A 27,005-nucleotide genomic window follows, 5' to 3' on the forward strand; every position below is an offset into this window, starting at 1 on the left:
TACCTAGCAGGCACAGAGAGTACTGGAAAATCGAAAGTAACAGTTGACTGTGAACCAACTACCTGAGCTTGGTTGCTAGGTTTCCCCAACAATTCAGATTTAGCCAGTTTAAATTATGCGCGGAGAAAGTGAGGACTGCAGATGCTGGAGATCAGAGTCGAGAGTGTGGTGCTGGGAAAGTATAGCAGGTCAGGCAGAATCGATGCTGCCTGAACTGCTGTACTTTTCCAGCACAACACGCTACAGTTTAAGTTATGCCCCAAGATACTAAAACCAAATCGAATTTGAATTTTACTATTTTGACAACATCAATGAGATGATCCATTATTTTGGGGTATAAGAATTGGGCATTTTGAACAGATAGCCAGAGGGAGACCAAGAGCACCTACTGCCATACAAACTGTCTGCAGATCCGCTCTCTGAAAGGTATCTTTTCATATCAAACATCTACGCAGAAGACCAAAGATGATCCAGAGGAAATCAACAGACAGAGGAAGTTCGATATCCGAAGATGGCAAATAGTTTCGAAAATTTATTTGCTGTCAATTTAATAGGGGCTTTATCAGATCAGTATATTGTTATAGAGTGGGAGGTAGATAAATTGTTAAGACTAAGGAGGTTTCCAGTGTAGATACTTCTTATTTAATGTTCTCTTTGGAGTAAAAGAATAAATTAATATTTTCTTAAATAGTGGAATTTGGAAACTGTCACTCATACTTTTACAGATTACAAGGCGAGGTGAGCTTTTTTGTGTGTCTGGTTTAAATTAGCAGAAGGTTTTACCCTGTGTCATAACAGGCAAAGTGCGTGCAAACTCTGCACAGTCAACCAAGGCTGGAGATTAATCCGGGTCCCTGATACGGTGAGGCAACAGTGTTAACCATTGAACTGCCACGTCAGAGGACATGAATGGAGACTTTGGGACTTGAATACTGGATTCTGTGGGGCAGAGAACAAGCAATGGACAGATGTCTCAAAGGCAGATAAAAACAGGGCAGTGAGTGACCAAACGCTCAAAAACCCCAAATCTCCCAGAAATTCAATTCTGTGGCTGATCAATCAGAAGTCAAGATGCTGGCCCCAAGTGAGAAACAGAAACCATGAGGAGCTGTTCCTCCAACTGGAGATTCTGTTGCTCACCTCAGCTTCTGACAGAGCATCTTGCAGCACTGAAGAAAGAACTCGATGACCTCAGGCTCATCCAAGAGAACGAGATCTTTCTGGACAGGACCTTCAGCGAGGTTATTACACCGAGCATAGGAGAAGTGGGTAGAAGGGGGAAGACAATGACGAAAGCAGAGAAAAGACAAGTGCAAGAGACCCCGGGGGAAGTACCTGTCAGGAACAGGTTGAATCTCTTGGAAACCGTAGAGACAGATGTCACTGCCAGTCAGAGAGGCGGTCAGGTCTGCCAATCCGAAATCGGCGTGGAAGCAGAGCCGAGGGGTCAGACATCACTCAGAGCCGTGGTAATAGGGGACTCCATAGTGAGGGGGACTGAAAGGGGTTTCTGCGGCAACAGGAGGATTTGAGGATGGTGGGTTGCCTTCCTGGTGCCAGGATTAAGGACATCGCAGACAAAGTGCAGCAAATCCTCAAGGGCGAAGGTGAAGGGCCAGACGTGTTAGTGCATGTCGGCACAAATGATGTTAGGGAGAGGAGGAGGGACATTCTACAGCGGGGCTTTGGAGAACTCGGAATAAGGCTGAAAAGCAGGACATCCAGGGTGGCTATCTCCAGTTTACTTCCAGTTCCTCAGGCTGGAGAGGAACAGGGAGGTAATGGACTTGAATGCGTGGCTGGGGAACTAGTGCAGGAAACAAAGATGTAAATTCTTGGATCACTGGGGGTATGTTTAGCAGTTAGGATAAATTATACAAGAGGGATGGGTTGCACCTTAATAGGTGAGGGACCAGCATTCTGGCAGACAGGTTTGCCACTGCGACACGGCTGTGTTTAAACTAAATAGCAGGGGGGGGGGGGGGGGGGGGGGAGGGCAAACTGGAAGATCAAGAAGGATGTTAAGTTAGAACAAGAGAAGTCAAGAAAGACAACAAAATCAATGGAGCAGAAATCTCAAAAAAGGATCATGCTGTAAGCTCAAGTGAAATAGGGATTGACAGGAAGAGTGAGGGGAGTAACAAATTTAAAAATATTACATATGAATGCACAAAGCATTTGAAATAAGGTGGATGAGCTTGAGGCTCATTTGGAAATTGGCAGCTATGATGTTGTGGAGATAGCTGAGACTTGGCTTCAAGTGGACAGGGCCTGGGAAACACACCATCCTGAAATCCCGCCTGTTGCCGCAGAAACCCCTTTCAGTTCCTCTCCACTATGGAGTCCCCTATTACCACGGCTCTGTGTGATGTCTGACCCCTCGGCTTTGCTTCCACGCCAATTTCTGATTGGCAGACCTGACACCTCTCTGACTGGCAGTGACGTCTCTCTCTACCGTTTCCAAGAGATTCAACCTGTTCCTGACAGGTACTTCCCCCGGGGTCTCTTGCATTTGACTCATCTCTGCCTTCCTCATCATCTTCTCCCTTCTACTCTCTTCTGGTAAAGGAAACACTGACTGGCAGAGGGGGTGGGGTGGCCCTGTTGGTAAGGAATGATATTCAGTCCCTTGCGCAGGGGGACCTAGAATCAGGGGATGTCGAGTCAGTATGGATAGAGCTGAGAAATTCTAAGGGTAGAAAGACACTAATGGGAGTTATCTACAGGCCCCCCAAACAGTAGTCTGGATGTAGGGTGTAAGTTGAACAAGGAGCTTAAATTGGCCTGTTGCAAAGATATTACTACAGTTGTTATGGGGGATTTCAACATGCAGGGAGACTGGGAGAATCAGGATGGTACTATACCCCAAGAAAAGGAGTTTGTGGAGTACCTCTGAGATGGATTCTTAGAAAAGCTTGTGCTGGAGCCTACCAGGGAGAAAGCAATTCTGGATCTGCTGCTGTGCAACGAAACGGATTTGATCAGGGACCTCGAAGTAAAGGAGCAATTAGGAGGTAGTGACCACAATACAATCAGCTTTAATCTGCAGTTTGAAAGGGAGAGGGTAGAATCGGAAGTGACAATATTTCAGTTGAATAAAGGGAACTATGGAGCTATGAGGGAGGAGCTGGCCAAAGTTCAATGGTGCAATACCCTAGCAGGGACGACAGTGGAACAACAATGGCAGGTATTTCTGGGTATAATGCAGAAGATGCAGGATCAGTTCATTCCAAAAAGGAAGAAAGATCCTTAGGGAAGGCAGGGGTGGCCGTGGCTGACGAGGAAGTTAAGGACCATATAAGGATAGAAGGGAAAAAGTATAAAATAGCTAAAATGAGTGGGAAATCGGAGGACTGGGAAGATTTTAAAGAACAACAGAGGATAACTAAAAAGGAAATACCCAAAGAAAAAATAAGGTATGAAGGTAAACTGGCCAATTAATATAGAGGAGGATAGTAAAGGCTTTTTTAGGTATGTGAAAAGAAAAAAAAATGGTTAAGACTAAAATTGGGCCCTTGAAGACAGAAACAGGTGAATTTATTATGGGGAACAAAGAAATAGCAGAAAAGTTGAATTGGTACTTTAGATCTGTCTTCACTGTGGAAGACACAAGCAATCTCCCAGATGTAATAGTAGCTGAAAGGCCTGAACTGAAGGGAATTTATATTTGCCAGGATTTGGTGTTGGAGAGACTGTTAGGTCTGAAGGTTGATGAGTCTCTGAGGCCTGATGGTCTACATCCCAGGGTACTGAAGGAGGTGGCTCTAGAAATCGTGGATGCGTTGATGATCATTTTCCAATGTTCTATAGATTCGGGATCGGTTCCTGAGGATTGGAGGGTGGCTAATGTTATACCACTTTTTAAGAAAGGTGGGAGAGAGAAAGCAGGAAATTATAGACCAGTTAGTCTGACCTCAGTGGTGGGAAAGATGCTGGAGTCAATTATAAAGGACTCATTACGACACATCTGGATAGTAGTAGCAGGATAGGTCAGTGTCAGCATGGATTTATGAAGGGGAAATCATGCTTGACTAATTTTCTGGAATTTTTTGAGGATATAACTCTGAAGATGGACAAGGGAGATCGAGTGGATGTAGTATACCTGAACCTTCAGAAAGCCTTTGATAAAGTCCCACATAGGAGGTTAGTGAGCAAAATTAGGGCGCATGGTATTGGGGGCAAAGTACCGACTTGGATTGAAAATTGGTTGGCTGACAGGAAACAAGAGTGATAAATGGCTCCCTTTTGGAATGGCAGGCGGTGACCAGTGGTGGGATCAGTGTTGGGACCGCAGCTTTTTACCATGGACATTAATGATATAGATGAAGGAATTAAAAGTAATATTAGCAAATTTGCTGATGACACAAAGCTGGGTGGTAGGGTGAAATGTGAGGAGGATGTTAGGAGAATACAGGGTGACCTGGGCAGGCTAGGTGAGTGGACAGATGCATGGCAGATGCAGTTTAATGTGGATAAATGTATGGTTATCCACTTTGGTGGCAAGAACAGGAAGGCAGATTACTACCTCAATGGAGTCAAGGTAGGTAAAGGGGTAGTACAACGATCAATGAAAGTGAGCATGCAGGTACAGCAGGCAGTGAAGAATGCTGGCCTTCATAACAAGAGGAATTGAGTATAGAAGCAAAGAGGTTTTTCTGCAGCTGTACAGGGCCCTGGTGAGACCACACCTGGAATACTGTGCGCAGTTTTGGTCTCCAAATTTGAAGACAGATATTCTGGCCATTGAGGGAGTGCAGCATAGGTTCACAAGGTCAATTCCCAGAATGGCGGGACTATCTTACGCTGAAAGATTGGCGTCACTGGGCTTGTATACGTTTAAGTTTAGAAGGCTGAGTGGGGATCTGATTGAGACGTATAAGATTATTAAAGGATTGGTCACTCTGGAGGCAGGAAGCATGTTTCCGCTGATGGGAGAGTGGCGAACCAGAGGACACAGCTTAAAAATAAGGGGTAGGCCACTTAGAGTTGAGGAGAAACTTCTTCACCCAGAGAGTGGTGGGTGTATGGAATGCTCTGCCCCAGAAGGCTGGGGAGGCCAGGTCTCAGGATACTTGCATGAAAGAGTTGGATAGAGCTCTTAAGGATAGTGGAATCAAAGGTTATGGGGATAAGGCAGGAACAGGATACTGATTGAGGATGATCAGCCATGATCATAATGAATGGTGGTGCTGGCTCAAAGGGCAGAAAGGCCTACTCCTGCACCTATTGTCTATTGTTCCTCCAAGCACACGTTCCTTTTCTCCTGCTGTTGTTGCTCATGAGATCAAGAGATGAAATCTCTGGTTGGAGGAACGGCAGCTGGTGGGACAGAGGGACCACTGCATTGGAGAAACCACACGAGTTGTTCTAGCTTCTGCTGCTGTCACAAGGAGACTGCAGCCATATCGCCATCAATCGTTTCCAGAAGTAGAGCATTATACTGAGCTGGTCTCCCGGGTTCTGATGGACAGCCAGCTGGTCGCCAGGTCCCCAGGCTTTGGGCAGCAATATCCCAGGAACCCAGCTTGATGGCACACCCCAGTAACCAGGCTAAAAGCTAACATGGCATAAGATAAGAATGACTCACCTCACAATCTGGGGATGGGTTGGAAAAGCAATTGAGTGTCATACTCCAGGAATTTTTGACAATTGAGCAATTATATGGCACCTTTAACATAATGAATAGGTTCGAAGGTGCTTCGCACAAACACTAAAACAGAGTAAGACAATAAGCAGATGGTCAGCCAAGTGACCAAAAGGTCGGTTAAAGAGGTAGGTTTGATGAATATCTTCAAAGAAGAAACTGAAGTCAAGATGCCACGAGGTGTGGGGAGAGAATTCTAGGGATTGGTGTCTATGTTATTGAAAATGGGACCACTTATGGTGGAGCAATTAAAATCAGGGATATACAAGATATTTGGGTGCGTGCTGGAGGCTGGAAGAATTGCAGAGATAGGGAGGAGTCAGACTACAGAGGGATTTAAAAACACAGATGATAGTTTTAAACCAAGATATTGCTTGGTTAGGAAGCAACATCGGGGCAGTCAGGAAAGGAGTGACAGGAGAATGGAGTTTGTCACGATTTAGACAGCAGAGGTTTGGATGTCATCAGATGGAGGTTAGAATGTGAGGACCAACCAGAAATGCAGTTGTCAGACCTGCAGGTAATGGAACACATGACCGAGGATTCAAGAACGTTGCGAGTGGAAAATGGGGGACAAAGGTTTATGCCGCCACTTGGATCAGGAGGGGAGCATCACTCACCGCTGGCATCGCTGTTTGGAATGTCAAGCTCCATACCACAGTTTCCCGCAATGGCCATCTCGAGCAAACACGTGAGGAGTCCCCCGTCACTGACATCATGACCTGCACTCAGCATTCGCTCTGGGAGGGGTGTGGGGAAAGACACGCTATGAGAAACTGCGCAGTGCAAGCACATCAAAAGCTAAATGCTTTCCACAACTCACCCTCCAGGAGCTGCTGGGTGACTCTGAAGCAGGAGATCAGCTGCTGTGGGCTGTCCATGTCAGGACACACATTTCCAAGCTGCGAGTAACACTGAGCCAATGCACCTCCTCCCATCCGGTACTGACCGGGAGTGACTGGGACATATAGGAGCTGCCCTGAAACAAGGACAAAGTGTGCGACTACGCTTACAGCAAAGGTCAGACGAGATTCCTTTCCGCTTTCACCCTTACCATGCTCAGGCATCCTCCCTGCACACCCAGCCTCCAGATACTGAGCACAAATCCCCATGTCAGACCCGGTACGCCAGAGCAGACACACTGGCTTGTTACACTCCTCATCTTGCACCTCCTTACCATACGATTACACCCTTGCTCCTTGTACCTACATCCTGAAACGCTGACTCTTGCCCTCATTCCACAACACCCACCCATGCCCCAGTACCTGCACCTCAGAAGTCTCAGCTTTGTGCCCAGCTCTGGCACTCGTACCCCATTTTCCCGCGACCCACACGCTGTACTCCTAACCCGGGACCGTAAACTCTGTTCCCAGCAGAACTCTGATCGTCTGCCTACCATACCCAAATTCCACAGCCCCCACCATTGCCCCCGCGTTCATCTTCTAGTCTAACAGTTGCCAGCTGCACAGAGCCGAACTCTCTTTCCAAGTCTCACAACACATCCCTGTGCTCACAGCTCAGGACTGTACCAGTAGCACTCCCATATTCTCATACTGAGGCCCAACCCTATCTCCCAGTACTCTCATCCCTCACCACAAACATATCCTGTTCCAGGACCACAACCCAACCCAACCCAACCCCACCCCCTCAAACCCATGCAGGTCTGGATCCCTAATTCTAACCTCCCGATTTAGTACTTCTTTGGGACCTTGATCCTTGCCACTTGTAGTCACATCCCAGGAACCTGACCACCCTCTCAATCCAAGGTGCATAACTTCCCCTCACGGTGTCATCCATACCCTGTTCGTGGGGATTTTTCAAGTCGGGGGTCACAGTGCAGGTGATATCAGGACACACAGCGTAAACCGAGATCACAAGGGACCCTGAAACCAGCAGAAATGAGCATCAGTTGGAGAAACAGTACAGCAAGGACTCTTAAAAATTGCGGGACTCATAAAGAATGTCAGGACAGCTGAAGAGAAAACACACAGAATCAAAACTGAAGAAGGATTCAGAGTCAAAGAGAGTGTCTGAAGGAATTACAAATGCCCAAAGGGTTGGCACTGACGTGATGGATCCAAGGTGAATTGGTGCCAAGGCCCATTTTATTCCCTCACCTGGGGCCTTCACTGTCTCTTCCCCAACACGTGCGGCCATGCTCAGAGAGTCCTTCCCACCATCAACTGCAACGCCGAGTTCAGACAAGGTGAGGCACATTGCCTTGCAGGCATCATACAGGGCAGCCCCCTCACCTGGCAACTTGGCAGGCCACATCCAGTTAGCGCTACATTTTACATCCTGGCACAGAGAGGACAAAAAACATCAAACCCAGCACCAAGCAAATAAAGAGCACCACAGACAGAACCAGCTGGTAGGATAATCGTGGCAGAGATGGGGAATACTCCCAGCCAAGGGGCCGGGAAGCTAGATGAGAAGACCACAAGAAATAGCAACAGAAGTTGGTTTTTTTGAGCCTCTTCTGCCATTCAATAGGATCATGGTTCACCCAATATTCCTCATTTCCATCTCCTTGTATTTTTCTGTAAACCTCAATTCCCTGACTGATAGAGTATGCATCTCAACCTTAAATACATACACAACGGCTTTGCCTACAGCTCTCTGTGACAACGAGTTCCAAAGACACTCAACTCAAATTTAAATTTGTCTCAAATTTAAATTGGCATCCCTTTATTCTGAGACTGCCCGTCTGGTACGAGACTCTCCTGTAAGAGGAAATGCCCTCTCAACATTTACCTTTTCAACACCATTAAGGACCCTATATGTTACAAAGGGATCACCTCTCATCCTTCTAAATCACAATGTGTAGAATCCCAAATTATTTAACCTTTGCTCATAAGACAATCCCTCCATATCAGGGATATCTAAATGCACCTTCTGTTAACCTCCTCCGATGAAATGATATATTTCTTCAAATAAGGGGGCTAAAACTACTCTCAGTACTCCAGATATGGCCTCAGGAGCACTTTGTACAATTGTGCGAAGACATCTCTACTCTTATTTCAAAGCGTTTAGAGTTGAAGGGCCAACGTTCCATAAAACTTTCTGAATATTGCCTCTATGTGTTAACTTTGTGTTCCATGCACAAGTACCGCCCAAGTCCTAGATATAAAAGTTTGCTCATTGAGCTGGAAGGTTCATTGTCAGGCATTTTGTCACCATACTCATATCATCATCAGTGAGCCTCCGGTGAAGCGCTGGTGTTGTCTTGTTTTCAACTTGTGTGTTTAGGTTTCCCTGCGTTGGAGGTGTCGTTTCCTATTCTTTTTCTCAGAGGGTGATAGAGGAGGTCAAAATCAGTGTTTGCTGATAGAGTTACGGTTGGAATGCCATACTTCTCGTGCATGTCTGTTTGACTTGCCCGAGGCTGGATGCATTATCCCAGTCAAAGTGGTGTTCTTCCCCATCTTTATGTAAGGATACCAGTGATAATGGGTCATGTCATTTTTGTGCCTAGTTTGTTAGTGGATAATATCACTGTACCCTTACATACAGATGAGGAAGGACACCACTTTGACTGGGACAATGCATCCATCCTGGGCCAAGCCAAACAAAGAAATGCAAAAGAATTCCTTGAAGCATGGCATTCCAACCAGAACTCTATCGACAAACACAGATTTCGACCCCATCTACCATCCTCTGAGAAAAAGAACAGGAAATGGCATCACTAATACAGGAAATGACATCAACCACCCAAGGAAACCTAAACACAAATAAAAAGCGGGGCATACACCAGTGCTTCACCGGAGGCTCACTGACTATGTTACCTAGTATGGTGACAAAATGTCTGAAAATGAAATTTGCAAGTCAGTAAGCAAACTTACATCCAAAACCTCAACCTGAGCTACAAATCTTCTCAAAATTCACTAACCCCACCGCCCCCCCCCACCAAATCCATGTGTGTTACTGCTTTCTGCAGTATCTGTCAGATTAAAAAATATTTGATTATTTCATTCTCCTTTCAAAGCAAACAACATGATATCACATTAAACTCAATTTGCTCACTTTCATATCAAAATCTCTGAACTGTTCATATCTCTTTTGTAATCTGCCTTTCCACCTATGTTTATAGCCAGTGGGGTTAAACACTCACGCTCAGTTCAGTAACACGTGCAAACATCAGATTGGTCAGAGCTTCTCCAACAGCCATCCGAGCTCCTGCAGCAGGATCAATCAGGCCTTTGATGGGCTGCTCTCCGATTGCGGTCGCCGCTCCCACGGTGTCAAAGTAGGACAGGGCGACAACAGCGACATCAGCTAAAGGAGTGTGGAGGGGACCCACACACTGCTGCTGGGCAACCAGGCCAGTCACAGAGCGGTCAACCTGCGGATCAAAACCGCGAGTCAGTGATCAACATTAGCATCAACACTGCCACCTTAAACTCCATCCTAACAAAGACCATTTCAACTCAAGCTAGGAATATGATGAAATAATCTCATTTGCTGCAATGCTCCAACTGACTTACTGCAGTATCATGCTGGAAATCTGACCCAATACTCCAGGATTGATCGTTAAAGATTTCATAAAAGATTAAAAAATTTTCCAACTGACCTGCCTTTTAGACCCATGTTCACAGTAAGCATTGGCCAGGTTTCTGGAGTTACTAGAGAGCACAGGACAGTAGATTACAGGAAAGGTTCTTGGCCCACCATGCTGGCACCTTCCATGATGCCACCCTAAACTAATCCAATCTGCCTGCACGGGATCCTTATCCCCCTATTGCCCGACTGTCTGCCTGTATGCTTCTGAAGCATTTCCAACATGTCTGCTTCTACCATCGGTTCTGGAATCACGTTCCAGGCACCTACCACCCGCTGTGCAATAAAAACCTTGCAACTCATGCCTCCTTTAAATTTCCCTTCTCAACTTAAATCTATGCCCTTAGTATTTGACATTTTCACCCTGGGAAAAAAAAAATCCACGTCCACTCCACCCACATCTCAATTTTATGTGTTCCTTTCACAATTATCCCTGTTGCGCTTCTTCAACAAATGAATAACATTGGCTATTCTCTTGTATGTGAACCTTGCCTGTGGTGAAAGAAGATACAAACATTTCTGTCAAGGCTCTAGTAGCTTTCTCGCTTGCCTCCTTCAGTGTCCTGGGAGAGATCCTAACAGGCCCTTGGAATTTATCTAGCGTAATGATTTTCATTATACCCAACACTACCATCTTAAGTTCGATATACCCGAGAATATCAACATGCTCCACCCCAATCTTAACATTATCCATTTCTTTCTCTTTGGTGAATTCCAATGTGAAGTACTCATTAAGGACCTTACCCATTTCCTCTGGCTCCTCACATAAATCACTTCTTTTGTCAAGTGGATATACCATTTATCTAGCCATCCGCCTACATAGTTACACAGCACGGAAACAGACTCTTTGGTCTAATCACTCCACACCAACCATGATCCCAACCTATTCCAGTCCCATATCCCTCCAAACCTTTGTTATTCATTTACTTATCCAAATGTCTTGAATTTTGTAAATGTACCCACATTCACCACTTCCTCTGGAAGTTCATTCCACATATGACCCACTGTTTAAAAAGACCCACCCTCATGTCCTTTTTAAAATCTTTCTCCTCTCAACTTAAAAAATATGGCCTCTAGTTGTTAAATTTCCCCCAACACAGCGAAAAGACACCTGCTATTCACTGTATCTGCACCCTTCATAATTTTACAAACCTCTACAAGGTCCACTGTGCTCCTCATCCTCCTGCGCTCGAGTGAAAACAGTCCCAACCTAACCAGCCTTTCTCTATTACTTTCCAGCATAACGTCTTGTATTCAATGCCTCGTCGAATAAAGTATCCTACGTGCCTTCTTAACTACTCTAGTCACATGTTCTGTTTCGATCATGGACCTATGCACATACATATCAAGGTGCTGGTGATCTACTACTACTGAGGTTTTGACCGTTCAGCATGTACTCCAAGAAATTGAAAGTTTTCTCTGCAACTGTTCTGGCCATTCGACCAGCCTGTCTATTTCTTCCTGTCATCAAAAATTTTCCTCGTTGCTTTTTATCAGACCGATGTTTATGTCATGTCTGAATTAACCAAAAAACCTGGATGTAAGTTTGCTTGCTGAGCTGGAAGGTTCCTTTTCAGACGATTTGTCACCAAAAAGCCTTCTTTATTCACATATAAATCATTAATACATATTACAAAAAGTGGTCCAGCACTGCACCAGCCACACACCATTCAACAAAGGCTTTCAGCCTGTGTTTGACATGGATGATGATGTGATAGTGTAGGGGGACGAGCTGAGAATAGTTCACAGGCCGGCGCAACATCGAGGGCCGAAGGGCCTGTTCCGCGCTGTACTGTTCTACGTTCTAAAAAAAAAACCTCTGCCCTTTTGCCTCCTGTCACTTAGTCAAATTAAAATTGAATTTACAAAACTGCCTCTGATCCCAAGGGGTCTTAGTTTCTTCATTAGTCTTTCATGCCATTCACTGTCAAAGGTCATAATGACATTCATCAGTTGCATGACCCTCAGCCACACATCCAGTCACCACCTCCAAATGCTAAACAAACCTGAATATGTGACCTCTCCCTGACAAATCCATGTTGGTCACCCTTGATTAATTCTCATTTCTCCAAGATGAAATAAGTTCTGCCTCAGAATTTTCTTCAGAAGTTTCCCAACCATTGATGTTAGGCTTACTGGACGATTGTGCTTTGGTTTTAATCACTTCCATCATTTTGCTCCTCATATATAATGAAAAAGCCTCAGGATTCTCCTTTACTTGGCAAGGAAATTTCATGACCCCTTTTAGTCCTCCTAATTCCTTGTTTAAATTCTTTCCATCTTCCTTTATATTATGGAATCATAGAGATTTACAGTATGGAAACAGACCTTTCGGTCCAACCCGTCCATGCCGACCAGATATCCCAACCCAATCTAGTCCCAACTGCCAGCACATGGCACATATCCCTCCAAACCCTTTCTATTTATATGCCCATCCAGATGCCTTTTAAATGTTGCAATTGTACCAGCCTCCCCCATTTCATCTGGCAGCTCATTCCTTATACTCACCACCCTCTGCGTGAAAAAGTTGCCCCTAAGATCTCTTTTGATATCTTTCCCCTCTCACCCTAAACCTATGCCCTCTAGTTCAAGACTCCCTGACCCCAGAGAAATGATTTTGTCTACTTATCCATGCCCCTTAATTTTGTAAACGTCAATAAGGTCACCCCTCAGCCTCCAACGCTCTAGGGAAAACAGTCCCAGCCTGTTCAGCCTCTCCCTATAGCTCAAATCCTCCAACCCTGGCAACATCCTTGTAAATCTTTTCTGAACCCTTCGGGGCTAGTCCGATTTCAGTTCCCTAAACCTCTCACATGCTTCCTTTTACTTTTGACACAAGTTTCAACATTACTTGTCATCCAGGGCTCCTGTATCTTGCCATTGTAATCTTTTACCCTCACAAGAACATGCTGTTCCTGAATTCTGATCAATTGATGTTTAAAACACTTGCATGCCACGTGCTTAAACAGATAACCTTAATCTAATTCCTCTGGTTCCTGCATAATGCTGATGTCATTAGCCTCCCCCTCAAATTAGCACTTTCACACAAAACCTTATCCATAACCATCTTAAAACTGAAAAGTTATGATCACTGTTCCCAAAATGGTCCTCCAAAGAAACTTCAATCAATTGGCCAGAATCATTGTCTGGTTATACCCAGTTCTCCCATTGGACTATCTACATATTGTTTCAAGAAACCCCCTTGGACACACCTTTTCAATTAGTGTACAAAATCCCATGCAAGGACTGCACAAAACACTACATAGGACAAACAGGAAGACAGCTAACAATCCGCATCCATGAACACCAACTAGCCACGAAACGACACAACCAGCTATCCGTAGTAGCCATACACTCAGATGACAAACAACACAAATTCGATTGGGACAACACCACTATTATAGGGCGGGCCAAACAGAGAACAGCCAGGGAATTCCTAGAGGCATGGCACTCATTCACAAATTCCATCAACAGACACATCGACCTAGACCCTATATATCGGCCACTGCAGCGGACAGCAACTGACAACCGGAAGCGGCAGATTCAAACCAGTATAAATGCCAGAGGAATCAGCACAGAAGTGCTTCACAGGAGGCTCCCAAGCACTGAAGATTTCACCTAGAAAGGGGACGAAACATTTGCAAGAAAAACTCCCAGCTCGGCGAACAGAACCACAACACCTTTTCAATTCCACTTCACTGAGGGAGTCCCAGTAAACACTGGGGAAGTTAGAATCATTCAGTACAAAAAAAAGTTACTACTTACAGTAAATGGATTCTAGCTATTGACATGAACTGTTAACATATGACTACCAGTTAAACACCAGACATATTCCGCCTACAGACACATCCTTGCAGGAGGTACAGACCAACTGGTTCACAAATTCTAAGACCTCTGACTTATTGGTTAAAAATAAAAATAACAGCGCACAAAAATCGGTGAGGATAACAAACTGGCTTTCTTCAGGTATTAGGTGTTAGTCACTACAGTAAAAAGGACACCACCTTCCCTTCTCAGCATTTATCTCAGCCACATCTCAAACTGTTCAGCCAATGGGTAGTCAATCATGTTGTTGACTTACAGAAGGCCAGTCACCATTCCACTGACCACTCAGCTACTTGTGGCTAGCCAATTCTTATTCTGTAAACATCCCTTGTGAGCGTTTGGCTGCAACTAAACTTCTCCCACAGTTTGAACAAACAACAGTTTAATCATCACCCTATGGCAAGCTTGCTTTTTAAAAAAGTACAGGAATTCCTTTCACAGTCCTTTTCCCAATTTCAGTCCATATTAAAGATTGCATAAAAATCAAGAGATTCAAACATTACGCAATAATTTTCAACAAGCTAGGACAAAGCAGCCACAGAACTAACACCTCACCCATGACATTCCATCGTCAACACACTGTGGCAGCAATGCATCCCATCTGCAAGTGGTACAGCAGCAACTCATCAATGCCCCCATGACAACACATTCCAATTCCACTACCTACCTCCAGAACCATAACAGCAACTGATGCATGGAAATACCACTAACTGAAACTTCCTGCTCAACTTGAAACCCTGTTTCCAAACCATCACGGTCACTGGGTCAAAATTCTAGAACTCTATCCCAAAATGCATTGCTTGTACTAGAACTGCACAGGTTCAAGAGAGCAGCTCAACACCTTCTCTAGCACCATATTAGATGGGCAATAAATGCCGGTCTATGTAGCAACCCCCACATTCTGGGAGTGAATAAAACAAAGCACTCTTCAAACCTGAAACCTCCTTTCCTCCTCCAGTACCAAACCACAAATGGCAACCAACTCAGATTCTGCCCAGCTAAATCCAAATCCATCTCTTTCTGAGCCACAATAAGTCTCCTTGTCAAACAGCAAATACATTATGCAGTAGACCCTGCAAACCTCCAACCTGGAACAGACCCGCCCTATCCCCAGTGGCACCTGCATATTCCATCTCAGACCCTCCTGATTCTTTGGTCACTCCACCTTACCTTATTAGTCAGATATCTCTTGCTTGCAACAGACGGCAGTCGTAGTACACGGCTCAGAGCATCCTTCACTGTAAGGTTGTCAGGAAGGATCAAGGGTTTAAGGTCAGGCTTTGCCCGATTCAGTATGAACTCCTGAAGAAAGAAAGACATGCAGAGTGAAGGGAGATGCAAGAAAACACCAACATTGTTATTCTGTTTTTACAACCTCCTTTTGCCACCTCCATTCCAGATATTTACCGCTCTTTACACAAAGCTTGTCTGTCAACTCCTTTATACTGCCCCCCTGCCCCTTCTACCTTAAACTTATGCCCCATTTATACCCTGCGAAATAGACACCGACAATCCATCCCCCACAATTTTGTAAACCTCTATCAGGCACCCTCAGTCTCTGACGTTCAAGTGAAAACAAACCAAGTTTGTCCAATTCCTCCTCCAAGCTAATAACTTCCAAAGCAGGCTGATACCGGTTAAACCTTACCTATACGAAGCCTTCACATACCTCTGGGATTGTGGGCGGCCAAACTGTACAGATGTAACATTACTTGCCAATTTTTATACTTTATGTCCCAACTGATAATGGCAAGAATGCCATTTACCTTTTCACTATGGCCTCCACTTGTATTGCCTGCCATCTTCAGGACACTGCAGACCTATATGACTGGATCCCTCTGTATGTTAATGCTTCTAAGGGTTCTGACATATACTGCATATTCCTCTGCTGCATTAGACCTTCTGAAATGCATCACCTCTCAATTATCCAGATTAAATCTTCCCAATGTCAAGTAATGCTGCAGGTATACCTTGCAAATTGCTCAGTATCGCAATTCTAAGGGCAAGATATGGAAATTCCAGGTTGTGATGATAGAGTGATCTCTTCCTTCAATTCTTGGATGGAAATATGGCACATCCATCAGCAAAACTACACTCTCGACAGGAATAGATTTTTAAAATAAATGCCTGCGAGAAGCATTTTTAGCTGTAGCTGCTCTCAGACCACAGAGATCGGCTAGAGCAGCTGTTGGAGGCACCGAGGAACATACAGGAAGCAGACAGTGTGATAGATAACAGTTTCAGGGAGGTAGTGCCAGCACAGGTTCAGTCAGTAAATGGGCGATCGATTGGAGAGACAGACAGGTACAGTTGTTCCTGCAGCAGGGAGGGAGGGGGTGGAGGAGGAGGACGAGGACGAGGAGGAGAACAGTGCCTCAAGAGAAAATAACAGCAGCAGCCAGGTCTTCGGTACCACGACTGTAACCCTGCCTTACAGCAGAGCCAAAAGATTGATGAATGAAACTGCATTTATTTCAATGGAAGAGGCCCAGCAGATTGAATTCAGGGCACGGATGGACGGGGAGATTATAATTGTTACATGGCTGAGGAAGGTGTAGGACTGGCAGCTCCATGTTCCAGGGATACAGATGTGATAGGAAGGATAGAATTGGAGGCTGTCGAGCTGGGGGAATGGCAATTTTGGTTAGGGAAAACATCATGGCAGTACGTAAGAGGATATGTCCAAGGGATTCTTAAATGAAGCTATATGGGTGGAATTGAGAAATAAGGAGGGGGTGCTCACTACATACAATAGTGTCCCACGGATAGGCAGCAGCAAACGGAGCAGTAAATACATAGGAAAAGTGCTGACAGCTAAAAGAATAATAGGGTTGTAATAGTAGGGGATTTTAACTCTCCAAACATAGACTGGGACTGCCATAGCGTTAAGGGAATGGTTATGGACAAGGACAGGCCTGGTCCACAAGCCAAAGTTCTAAACTGGGGCAAGGCCAGTTTTGATGAGCTCAGAGAGGAACTTTGAAAGGTTGACTGGGGGAGGCTGTTCGCAGGTAAAGGGACATCTGGCAAGTGGGAGGATTTCAAAAGTAAGATAACATGAGTTCAGGGAAAGCATAGAGTCACATAGCATGGAAACTGACCCTTCAGTCTAACCAGTCCATGGTGACCATAATCCCAAACTAAACTAGTCCCATCTGACTGCCCCTGGCCCATATCCCTCCAAATCTTTCCGATTCATGTACATATCCAAATGTCTTTTAAATGATGTGATTGTACTCACATCCTCAGTTTCCTCAGGAAGTTCATTTCACACGCACAACACCCATTATATAAAAAAAACCATGAGACAAAATTTTTAACCAACTCTCTCCTCTGACCTTCAAAATGTGCCCTGATCCTGGGTGAAATTCAACAACCGTTAACTCTCACTGTTGTAGATACTTCCATTAGGTCACCTCTCAACCTCTTACACTCCGGTGGAAAGAAGTCCTGGTCTCTCCAGCCTTTCCTTATAACTCAAATCATCCACATCCAGCCTGGTAAATCTCTTCTGAATCCTCTCCAGCTTAATAATATCCTTCATGCAAGTGGGCAACCAGAACTGGTCTCAAAAATGTCCAGGACAATTTTAACATGACTTCCCAATCTTATTCTGAAAAGTTCTGATCAATGAAGGTAAGTCTGTTCTTGTTAATGTGAATGGCAAGGTCGGCAGGAATAGGGAACACTGCATGACTGGAGAAATTGAGGCCCTGTTCAAGAAAAATAAGGAATCGTATGTTAGGTATAGACAGCTGGAATGAAATGAACCCGTGAGCGTAGGTCGTGGAAGAGAACACTCGAGAGGAAAATCAGGAAGTCAAAAAGGGACATGAGATAGCCTTGGCAGATAAGGTTAAGGGAAATCCAAGGAGATTCGACAATTATATTAAGGGCGAAAGAACAACAAGAAAGGGAACAGGAACCCTTAAAGATCGACAAGGCCATTTTTTGGGGAACCGTAGGAGTTGGGCGATATACAAAAAATTCGCATTAAGATCTACTATGGAGAAAGACACAAAAGCTAGGGAACTCAGAAATAAGCAGCGATGTCTCAAAGAGTCCACATTACAGAAAAGGAGGTGCGGGAGCTCTTAAAATGCATAAAGGTAGATAAATCTCTCAAACTTGATCAAGTATAGTCCAGGACATTGTGGGAAGCTAGAGAAGAACTTGCAAGACCCCGAAGGGATATTTTTGAATCATTGGTAGTCACGGGTAAGGTGCTGGAAGACTGGAGGGTGGCTAATGTTGTGCCTTTCCGCAAGAAAGGCTGCAACGACGAGTCAAGGAACTACAGACCGGTGAGCCTGACGTCAGTGGTGGGTAAGTTGTTGTAGGAGATACTGACAGAGAAATCTACATGCGTTTTGAAAGACAGGGACTGATTAGGGATAGTCAGCATGGCTGTGCACATAGGAAATCAGGTTTGTGAGAGGCGATTAAGTTTTTTTGTGAGGTGATTAGGAAGATAGATGGAGGCAGAGCGGTAGAAGTTGTCCACATGACAGGCCTTTGATAAGGGTCCGCATGGTAGACTGGTTAGTCGAGACCACTAGCCAATTGGATATAAAAATAGCTTGACGATAGGAGACAGAGGGTGGTGATACGGGGGTTGTTCAGATTGGAGGCCTGTGACCAGCGGTGTGCCACAAGGATCGCAGCAGTGTCTGTAGTTGCTCATCATTTATATAAACGATTTGAATGAAAATATCAGAGGAATGATTATTAAGTTTGCAGATGACACCAAAATTAGTGGCATAGTGGATGATGAAGAAGGTTGTCTTAAGTATCTTGATCAACTGGGCCAAGGAAAGGTAGACTGAGTTTAATTTAGATAAATGCAAGATGTTGCAGATCTACTTGGGAGGTTTCAAACTCGAGTGACAGGGGGTTGGGAACCAGAGCAGCAGGTCAGCAAGTGCAGGGATTGAGGGGAAGGTAAATGCCAAGATCAGTAAATCAAAATGAAAGGATAGGCAGAGACAGGTAAGTGAGCACCATTGTACTAGCGGGCTGAAGTATGTTTATTTCAGTGCAAGGAGTATTATCGGTAAGGCAGATGAGCTTAGAGCCTGGGGCAGTACACGGGACTATGATGGTGTGGCCATTACAGAGACTTAGTTGAGGGAGGGACAGGACTGGTTGCTCAACGTTCCAGGGTTTCGTTGTTTTACAGGAGACAAGGAGAAAGGTAAAAGAGGTGGAGGAGTTGCATTACTAACCAGGGAGAATGTTACATCTGCACACAGAGGACATGCTGGAAGGCTCATCCACTGACGCAGTATGGGTACAGCTCAAAAATAAGGCGGGTGCAAACATTCTGATAGGCTTATACTATAAGCCTCCAAACAGCCACCAAAAGATTGTGGAGCAAATGTGCAGGCAGGTAAAATATCATCGTGGGTGACTTCAACTTCCCCAAGATTGACTGCGACTCCCTATCAGCAAGAGGCTTTGTTTAGTGCATCCAAGAGGGCTTTTTGAAATTAGTATTAGATAGTCCAGCTCGAGGAGGCGTTATATAGATCATTGTGTTGGCTCATGATTCTGGCCAAGTGGGACAGCATTTTGGAAACAGTGGCCACAAGTCAAGTTCTAAGATAGCTATGAAAAAGGATGTCAGGATCTTGTAAGAAGGTTCTCGACTGGGGGAGGGCAAATTACATCAGCATTAGGCAGGAGCTAGGAAGTGTGAATTGGGAGGAGATGTTATCAAGCAATTCCATATTTGTCATGTGGAAACTGTTTAAAGACCTGCTGGTAGAGTTCAAGTCTGGCATGTTCCACTGAGAAAGAAGGACAAGGATGGCAAGGTAAGGGACTCTTGGAAATGAGAGAGGTTGTGAATTAAGTCAAAAGGAAAGAAGCAGCACATGTAAGGTTTAGGAAACTAAAATCGGACAGGGCCCATGAGAAACATTAGGCAAGAAAGGAACTAGGAGAGAAAGAAGGTGCCATGAAATGCTCTTGCCAAGTAGAGTTAAAGAGAATCGCAAGTCGGTAAGCAGGAGGCTGAAAGAACACAGCAAACCAGGCAGCATCTGGAAGTGCAGAAGTCAACATTTCGTGTGTAACCCTTCTTCAGGACTGGGGATGGGTGTAGGTGGAACTGTAGATAAAGAGAGTGGTGGGGGCTGGGTGGTGAAGTGGGGAGAGTGAGGACTGCAGATGCTGGAGATCAGAGCTTAAAAATGTGTTGCTGGAAAAGCACAGCAGATCAGGTCAGCAAAGGAACAGGTGAATCAACGTTTCGGGCATAAGCCCTTCTTCAGGAATCCTGAAGGGCTTATGCCCGAAACATTGATTCTCCTGTTCCTTTAATGCTGCCTGACCTGCTGCGCTTTTCCAGCAACACATTTTTAAGTGGTGAAGCGGGGACAAGTGATGACAGGTAGAGGGTACAACCTGGCTTGAATCCGATTGGTGTCAGGGAGTGGAAGGAGGGGGGAGGGGCTGAAAAGGGAGTCGGGGGATAGGAAGGGAGGTTATTTGAAATCGGAGAACTCAATGTTGAGTCCTCTGGGCTGTAGGCTGCCCAGGTGGACTAGGTGTTGTTGTTCCTCCAATGTGCAGTGTGGCTCATTGTGACAATGGAGGCGGCCAAGGATAGTTATGCTGGGAAAGGAGATTAAAATGGACGGGTGACTGGGAGGTTTGGTCAGCCCCTGCAGGCCTGTCGGTCATGTTCAGGAGGTGTGGTGTGGTGTGGTGTGGTGTGGGGGGTGGGGGGGAAGGTGGTGAGTTCAAAGGAGACATGAGTTACAATTTTTTTTTAAAAAACACAGTCTGTCAACAATAATGGTGGAGGCAGATACAATAAGGGCAAAGGAGCAATTAGGGACTTTAAGATAAGCACATAAATATGCATGGAATGGAGGGACATGGACCAAGGGCAGGCAGAAGGGTTTAGTTTGATTTGGCATCATGTTCGGCACAACATCACGTGCCAAAGGGCCCTTTCTTGCGCTGTGCTGTTCCATGTCACACTTTGGTAAGACAAACCAGGGCAGAACTTCCACAGTTAATGGTGGTACCCCAGGGAGTGCTGTCGAATAGAGAGATCTAGGGGAGCAGGTCCCATGAAAGTTGTGTCACAGGTAAACAGGGTGGTGAAGTCAGCATTTGACACACTAGCCTTCATCGATCAGAGCATCGAATACAGGAATTGGGACACCATGTTGTGACTGGACAAGACATTTCTGGAGTACTGTGCGCTTTTCCGGTTGCCCTGCTTTAGGAAAGATATTATGAAACTGGAAAGGGTGCAAAAAAAAAGACAAAAACGCAACAAAGACTGAAGAGTTTGAGTGATAAGAACAGGCGGGATAAGCTGGGACTTTTCTTCCCTGGTACACAGGAGGCTGAGGGCCTGCTTTTTGCAGGTTTATAATATCACGAGGGGCATAAATAAGGTGAATAGCCAAGATACTTTAGTGAATGAGTCCAAAACTAGAAGGCATAGGTTTAAGGTGAGAGGAGAAAGATTTAAAAGGGACCTGAGGGGCAATCTTTTCACACAGAAGTTAGGTACATTGAGAGAATGAACTGCCAGATGAAGTGATAGAGGTGGGTATGTTGCAGCTGTACAGGACATTGGTTAGGCCACTGTTGGAATATTGCGTGCAATTCTGGTCTCTTTCCTATCAGAAAGATGTTGTAAAACTTGAAAGGGTTCAGAAAGATTTATAAGAATGTTGCCAGGGTTGGAGGATTTGAGCTATAGGGAGAGGCTGAACAGGCTGGGGCTGCGTTCCCTGGAACGTCGGAGGCTAAGGGGTGACCTCATAGACGTTTACAAAATTATGAGGGGCATGGATAAGGTAAATAGGCAAAGTCTTTTCATTGGGGTTGGGGATTCCAGAACTAGAGGGTATAGGTTTTGGGTGAGACCTAAGATATAGGGGCAACTTTTTCACACAGAGGGTGGTATGGGTACGGAATGAACTGCCAGAGGAAGTTGTGGATGCTGGCACAATTGCAACATTTAAAAGGCATTTGGATGGGTAAATGAATAGGAAGGGTTACAGGGATATGGGCCGTGTGCTGGCAGGTGGGACTAGATTGGGTTGGGATATCTGGTTGGCATGGATGGGTTGGACTGAACGATCTGTTTCCATGCTGTACATCTCTATAACTCTATGTGCCTCTAAGGGGAAGGTGTCAGTTCTGGTTCTCTTCAAGGGAGTTGTAGTAACCTGGTGGTGGGGTGCCTGCTCCGTGGAATGCAGAGCAAATAGCTTTGAGTTTTATTTAAAAACTTAAAACAAAAAGGGCAAAAGAAGTATGGGTGGGTGGCGTCAGGCTCACACACAGCCAGGGTTTTAGCCTTGCTTTCAGTTGTTGAAGTTAGAGTTTTTGGAGTTGAAGCTGTTAGATACAACTCGCTTTCTGCTGATACATAAAGCCTGGGTTCTCTCTCCGCTGCTCAATTCGTCTTTCATTTTTCCTTTCTTCTGGACTGGAGGGGATAGCAAATGAGGATAAATCTCTTTGCACGTTCAAATGGTTTGCTGTCACTGAATGCCCATTACCTACATCCTGGGGGTTACCACTAACCGAAACTGACTAGACTAGTCAGAACAATACTGGGGTTACAAGCAGCATTTGGGATTCTGCAGAGGTTATCTTACCATACAGATGATTTGAGAAATCGGGGATAATCTGGATCCACTCTCCCCAATGCCCATTCTGTGCACCCCTGGGGACACACACAGCCCAGCTGCTAATTGTGAATGAACAACGACAATTAGTATGTTCTGTAGCCTCTTCACTGGCTGGATCCTGACCTTGAAAACTGATGAAAGCTCACCTTGCCTCCCCTATATCAAAATCCCCTTTTCCTTACCTTCTGGGGCATTTTTCCTAGGACCCAGTCAAGCTTGAGATCCACAGGATGAGCTGCTCGTTGGCTCAGCTCTGATTTCGCTGCTGAGTCCCGATCATCAACCAGCACAATCTGTAAAACAACATCGTCTGTTCTATCAAACCACTCAGCCTACAGTCCTGGCTTCTCCATATGGAGAACCCCACTTGGGCAGCTAATTGCAGCTTAGTTCCCGTTCCCAACAAATCACAGCCCATCCTTTCCAGGAGCAGCCAATCAATGGTAACCACACTACTCTATGACAGCCAATTTCTGTGTGTCCTTCCCTGTGAATTATTTCCCCTACAGACACCCGCATAATGAATCTCAATGGTCACATCCCAATCCCGGTGTCCTGCTCCGATCCCCATCTCCACACTAATCCTGCCTGCACTGATCCCAATGCCCACATCTTAATCCCCACACTCAGTCCTGCTCGCCACCATCTCCCACCGCTACACACTAATCCAAACTCGCATAGATTCCCAACCCCCCCCACCCCCCCCCCCCCCAACACTGAGCTCAGATCCCTGACTGATCCCCATTTCACACCTCCCCAAAACAAATGGAAAGTCTGACTCCATCTGCCAATCCCAGCACCAGCCTCCCACCGTAGTGATTAGATTAGATTAGATTACTTACTGTGGAAACAGGCCCTTCTGCCCAACAAGTCCACACCAATCCTTTGAACAGCAACCCACCCAGACCCATTCCTCTATGTTTACCCCTTCACCTAAAGCTATGGGCAATTTAGCATGGCCAATTCACCTAGCCTGCACATTTTTGGACTGTGGGAGGAAACTGGAGCACCCAGAGGAAACCCACGCAAACATGGGGAGAATGTGCAAACTCCACATAGACAGTTGCCTGAGAAAGAGGTTTCACTCACCTTTCCATCTCCTGTTATTTTACCCACAAAATCGACTGGACATTTCTCGCGATCACAGATGGCTTGGAGAAATGCTGAGTCCTTGGAGCGCATTAGAAGAGCATTTGATTCTTGATACTCAGCTCCCCACAGCTCGAGCACACTCAGGGTCGGATCACCAACCTTCAATGACAGCAAACGTAGTCAAGGGCAATATTCAAATCCTAGAGGCATCTCCCACCTTCAATGATGGGGAACATGGGTCATCATTGACCCTATGTTTGGAGGTTCAGTGCAAGGTAAGAATACTTAAATATGTGCTGTATATGTTTTCTCACTAAGAGGAATCTGACAAAATATCAGGTGTGAAGGAAGTGAAGGCACTGGATTGTGCAAAAACCGAGTGAGATTTAATGCAAAGACTGTTGATCTGAAGGGTAAATCGGTCACTTCGACTGGATGGCTTGTATCTCAACTTGATGAGAATAGCAGGGGTGAATATTGTGAGACAACTTGCCATAATCACTGTGTCCCCAAAACACAGGGATGTTAGACGATTGGAGAACAGCAACTGTAGTAGGCAGGTGCAGAAGATGGGGAGAGAAGAGGTGGGAACTTGAGACAGGCAGAGAAAGGACACAACAGAGTGTTTAAATGAAATTGGACCATAGGCCTAATTTTGGTTATGGAGAAAATCCCCATGATAATTTCACAACAGAAGTAGGTGCAGGCATCAGATGTTGCCCAACTGTAAAAGTATAATGACAGAATGCCGTCAGGTTCACTTTCAATTGGTTATGACAGAACTGCGTGTCTGTTAAAGGCACCGTATAATTACAAGTAGCAAGAGATTGTTGGTTGCTGTAAATTATTTTACAATACAAGCTCCACTGAAAATGGTTAACCACTGCTGGTTTTAGTTTGTGTGCTACAGTAACATCTTAAAAATTGGAATCTTGTGTAGTTGGTTACTAGGATTTCAAGTATCTGAGTTATCAGTCTCAACAGGGACTGCAATACCATTAGCTTATAGTGATGTTGAAAGACGATGAAACTCAGATTTCAGCATTTGCGTAAGAGATACAGGGGTAATATGAAGAAGAAATGTTTTATTCAGTTAATGGCTATTACATTTTTAAGCACAGAGCTGATGAGAGGAGATCTGCAATTTTACTTGAGGGAATAAACATGCAGGGGTAATCAGGGAAAATGAAATGGACAGAGAGCCTTGGTCATCCCTTTTCTGTGCTCATCATGACTTGCTTTTCGAGAATGAGTCAGCAGTGAGATTAGATTAGATTAGATTCCCTACAGTGTGGAAACAGGTCTTTCGGCCCAACAAGTCCACACTGAACTTCCGAAGAGTACCCACCCTGTCCCATTTCTCTCTGAAAGGTGCACCTAACACTACGGGCAATTTCTCATGTCCAATTTACCTGACATGCACATCTTTGGACTGGGAGATGAAATTGGAGCACACGGAGGAAATCCACACAGACACAGGGAGAATGTGCAAACTCCACACAGACAGTTACCCGAGGCTGGAATTGAACCTGGGATCTTGGTGCTGAGAGACAGCAATGCTAAGCACTGAGTCACCATGCTGCCCCTAAATCTGAACCCACAATCGGTCACATTCAGTCTTGTGCTGCCTCCATTTAATTTATTGCTGCGAACACTTTACTGTATCAACAACGTGCCCACCTTGAATTTGCTGGTGTAAATCGTGGCCCCAGCTGGCTCACTTAGCTCCTTCAGCACGTTACCTACACGGCAGAACAAAACCATCAGCTGTTGATACCAGCCAAATACAGATTGTAGTAACTAGTCTCTAACAAACTGCACAAAAAAAATCCCTACACCACTCCCATTCATTCTCTCAATCCCACTGAACCAAATCCCTTCCCATTCACTCTTACTGTACAAGATTCTAAAGAATTCAAACTCCTTCTCATTCACTCCAATTGTAACCAATCCCAATGAACCAAATTCCATCTCATTCATTCACACTGACAGAACCCTTTCTCATTCTCTCACTGTACTTAGAGTCATAGAGTCAGAGAAGCACAGCATGGAAACTGACCCTTCGGTCCAACCCATCCATGCCGACCAGAGATCCCAACCCAATCTCGTCCCACCTGCCAGCACTCGGCTCATATCCCTCAAACCCTTCCTATTCATATACTCATCCCAATGCCTCTTAAATGTTGCAATTGTACCAGCCTCCACCACATCCTCTGGCAGCTCATTCCATACATGTACCACCCTCTGTGTGAAAAAGTTGCCCCTTTGGTCTATTTTATATTCTTCCCCCTTCACCCTATACCAATGACCTCTAGTTCTGGACTTCCCAACCCAAGGGAAAAGACTTTGCCTATTTACCCTATCCATGCCCCTCAGTTTTGTAAACCTCGATAAGGTCACCCCATTGCCTCCCATGCTCCAGGGAAAACAGCTCCCAGCCTCAGTCTTGCCCTATAGCTCAAATCCTCCAAACCTGGCAAAATCCTTGTGAAACTTGAAAGGGTTCAGAAAAGATTTACAACATCTTTCCGACAGGAAGGAGACCAGAATTGCATGCAATATTCCAACAGTGGCCTAACCAATGGCCGCAACATGACCTCCCAATTCCTGTACTCCATACTCTAACCAATAAAGGAAAGCATACCAAACGCCGCCTTCACTATCCTATCTACCTGCGACTCCACTTTCAAGGAGCTATGAGCCTGCACTCTAAGGTCTCTTTGTTCAGCAACACTCCCTAAGACCTTACCATTAAGTGTATAAATCCTGCTAAGGTTTGCTTTCCCAAAATGCAGCACCTCGCATTTATCTGAATTAAACTCCATCTGCCACTTCTCAGCCAATTAGCTCATCTGGTCAAGATCCTGTTGTAATCTGAGGTAACCCTCGTCGCTGTCCACTACACCTCCAATGTCATCTGCAAACTTCCCAACAGTACCTCTTATGCTCGCATCTAAATCATTTATGCAAATGACAAAAAGTAGAGGAGCCAGCACCGGTCCTTGTGGCACTCCACTGGTCACAGGCCTCCAGTCTGAAAAACAATCCTCACCACCATCCTCTGACTTCTACCTTTGAGCCAGCTCTGTATCCAAATGGCTAGTTCTCCCTGTATTCCCCGAGAACTAACCTTGCTAATCAGACTCCCATGGGGAACCTTGTTGAATGCATTACTGAAGTCCATATAGACCACATCAACCGCTCTGCCCTCATCAATCCTC

General features: G+C 45.2%; 1 protein-coding gene across 1 annotated transcript in view; it reads right to left on the reverse strand.

Moving 5' to 3' along the window:
• Nucleotides 1-27,005, reverse strand: part of LOC132824328 (phosphoribosylformylglycinamidine synthase-like) — an 83,183-nt gene that overhangs the window by 24,425 nt on the left and 31,753 nt on the right. The window contains 9 exon segments of the mRNA XM_060838675.1: nt 6,265-6,384; nt 6,468-6,623; nt 7,444-7,527; nt 7,762-7,942; nt 9,756-9,986; nt 15,197-15,328; nt 22,875-22,985; nt 23,782-23,943; nt 25,465-25,526. Coding sequence (XP_060694658.1) covers nt 6,265-6,384; nt 6,468-6,623; nt 7,444-7,527; nt 7,762-7,942; nt 9,756-9,986; nt 15,197-15,328; nt 22,875-22,985; nt 23,782-23,943; nt 25,465-25,526 — 1,239 coding nt within the window.

This window comes from Hemiscyllium ocellatum, chromosome 18, assembly GCF_020745735.1.
Source record: "Hemiscyllium ocellatum isolate sHemOce1 chromosome 18, sHemOce1.pat.X.cur, whole genome shotgun sequence".
NCBI classification, from domain to species: domain Eukaryota; kingdom Metazoa; phylum Chordata; class Chondrichthyes; order Orectolobiformes; family Hemiscylliidae; genus Hemiscyllium; species Hemiscyllium ocellatum.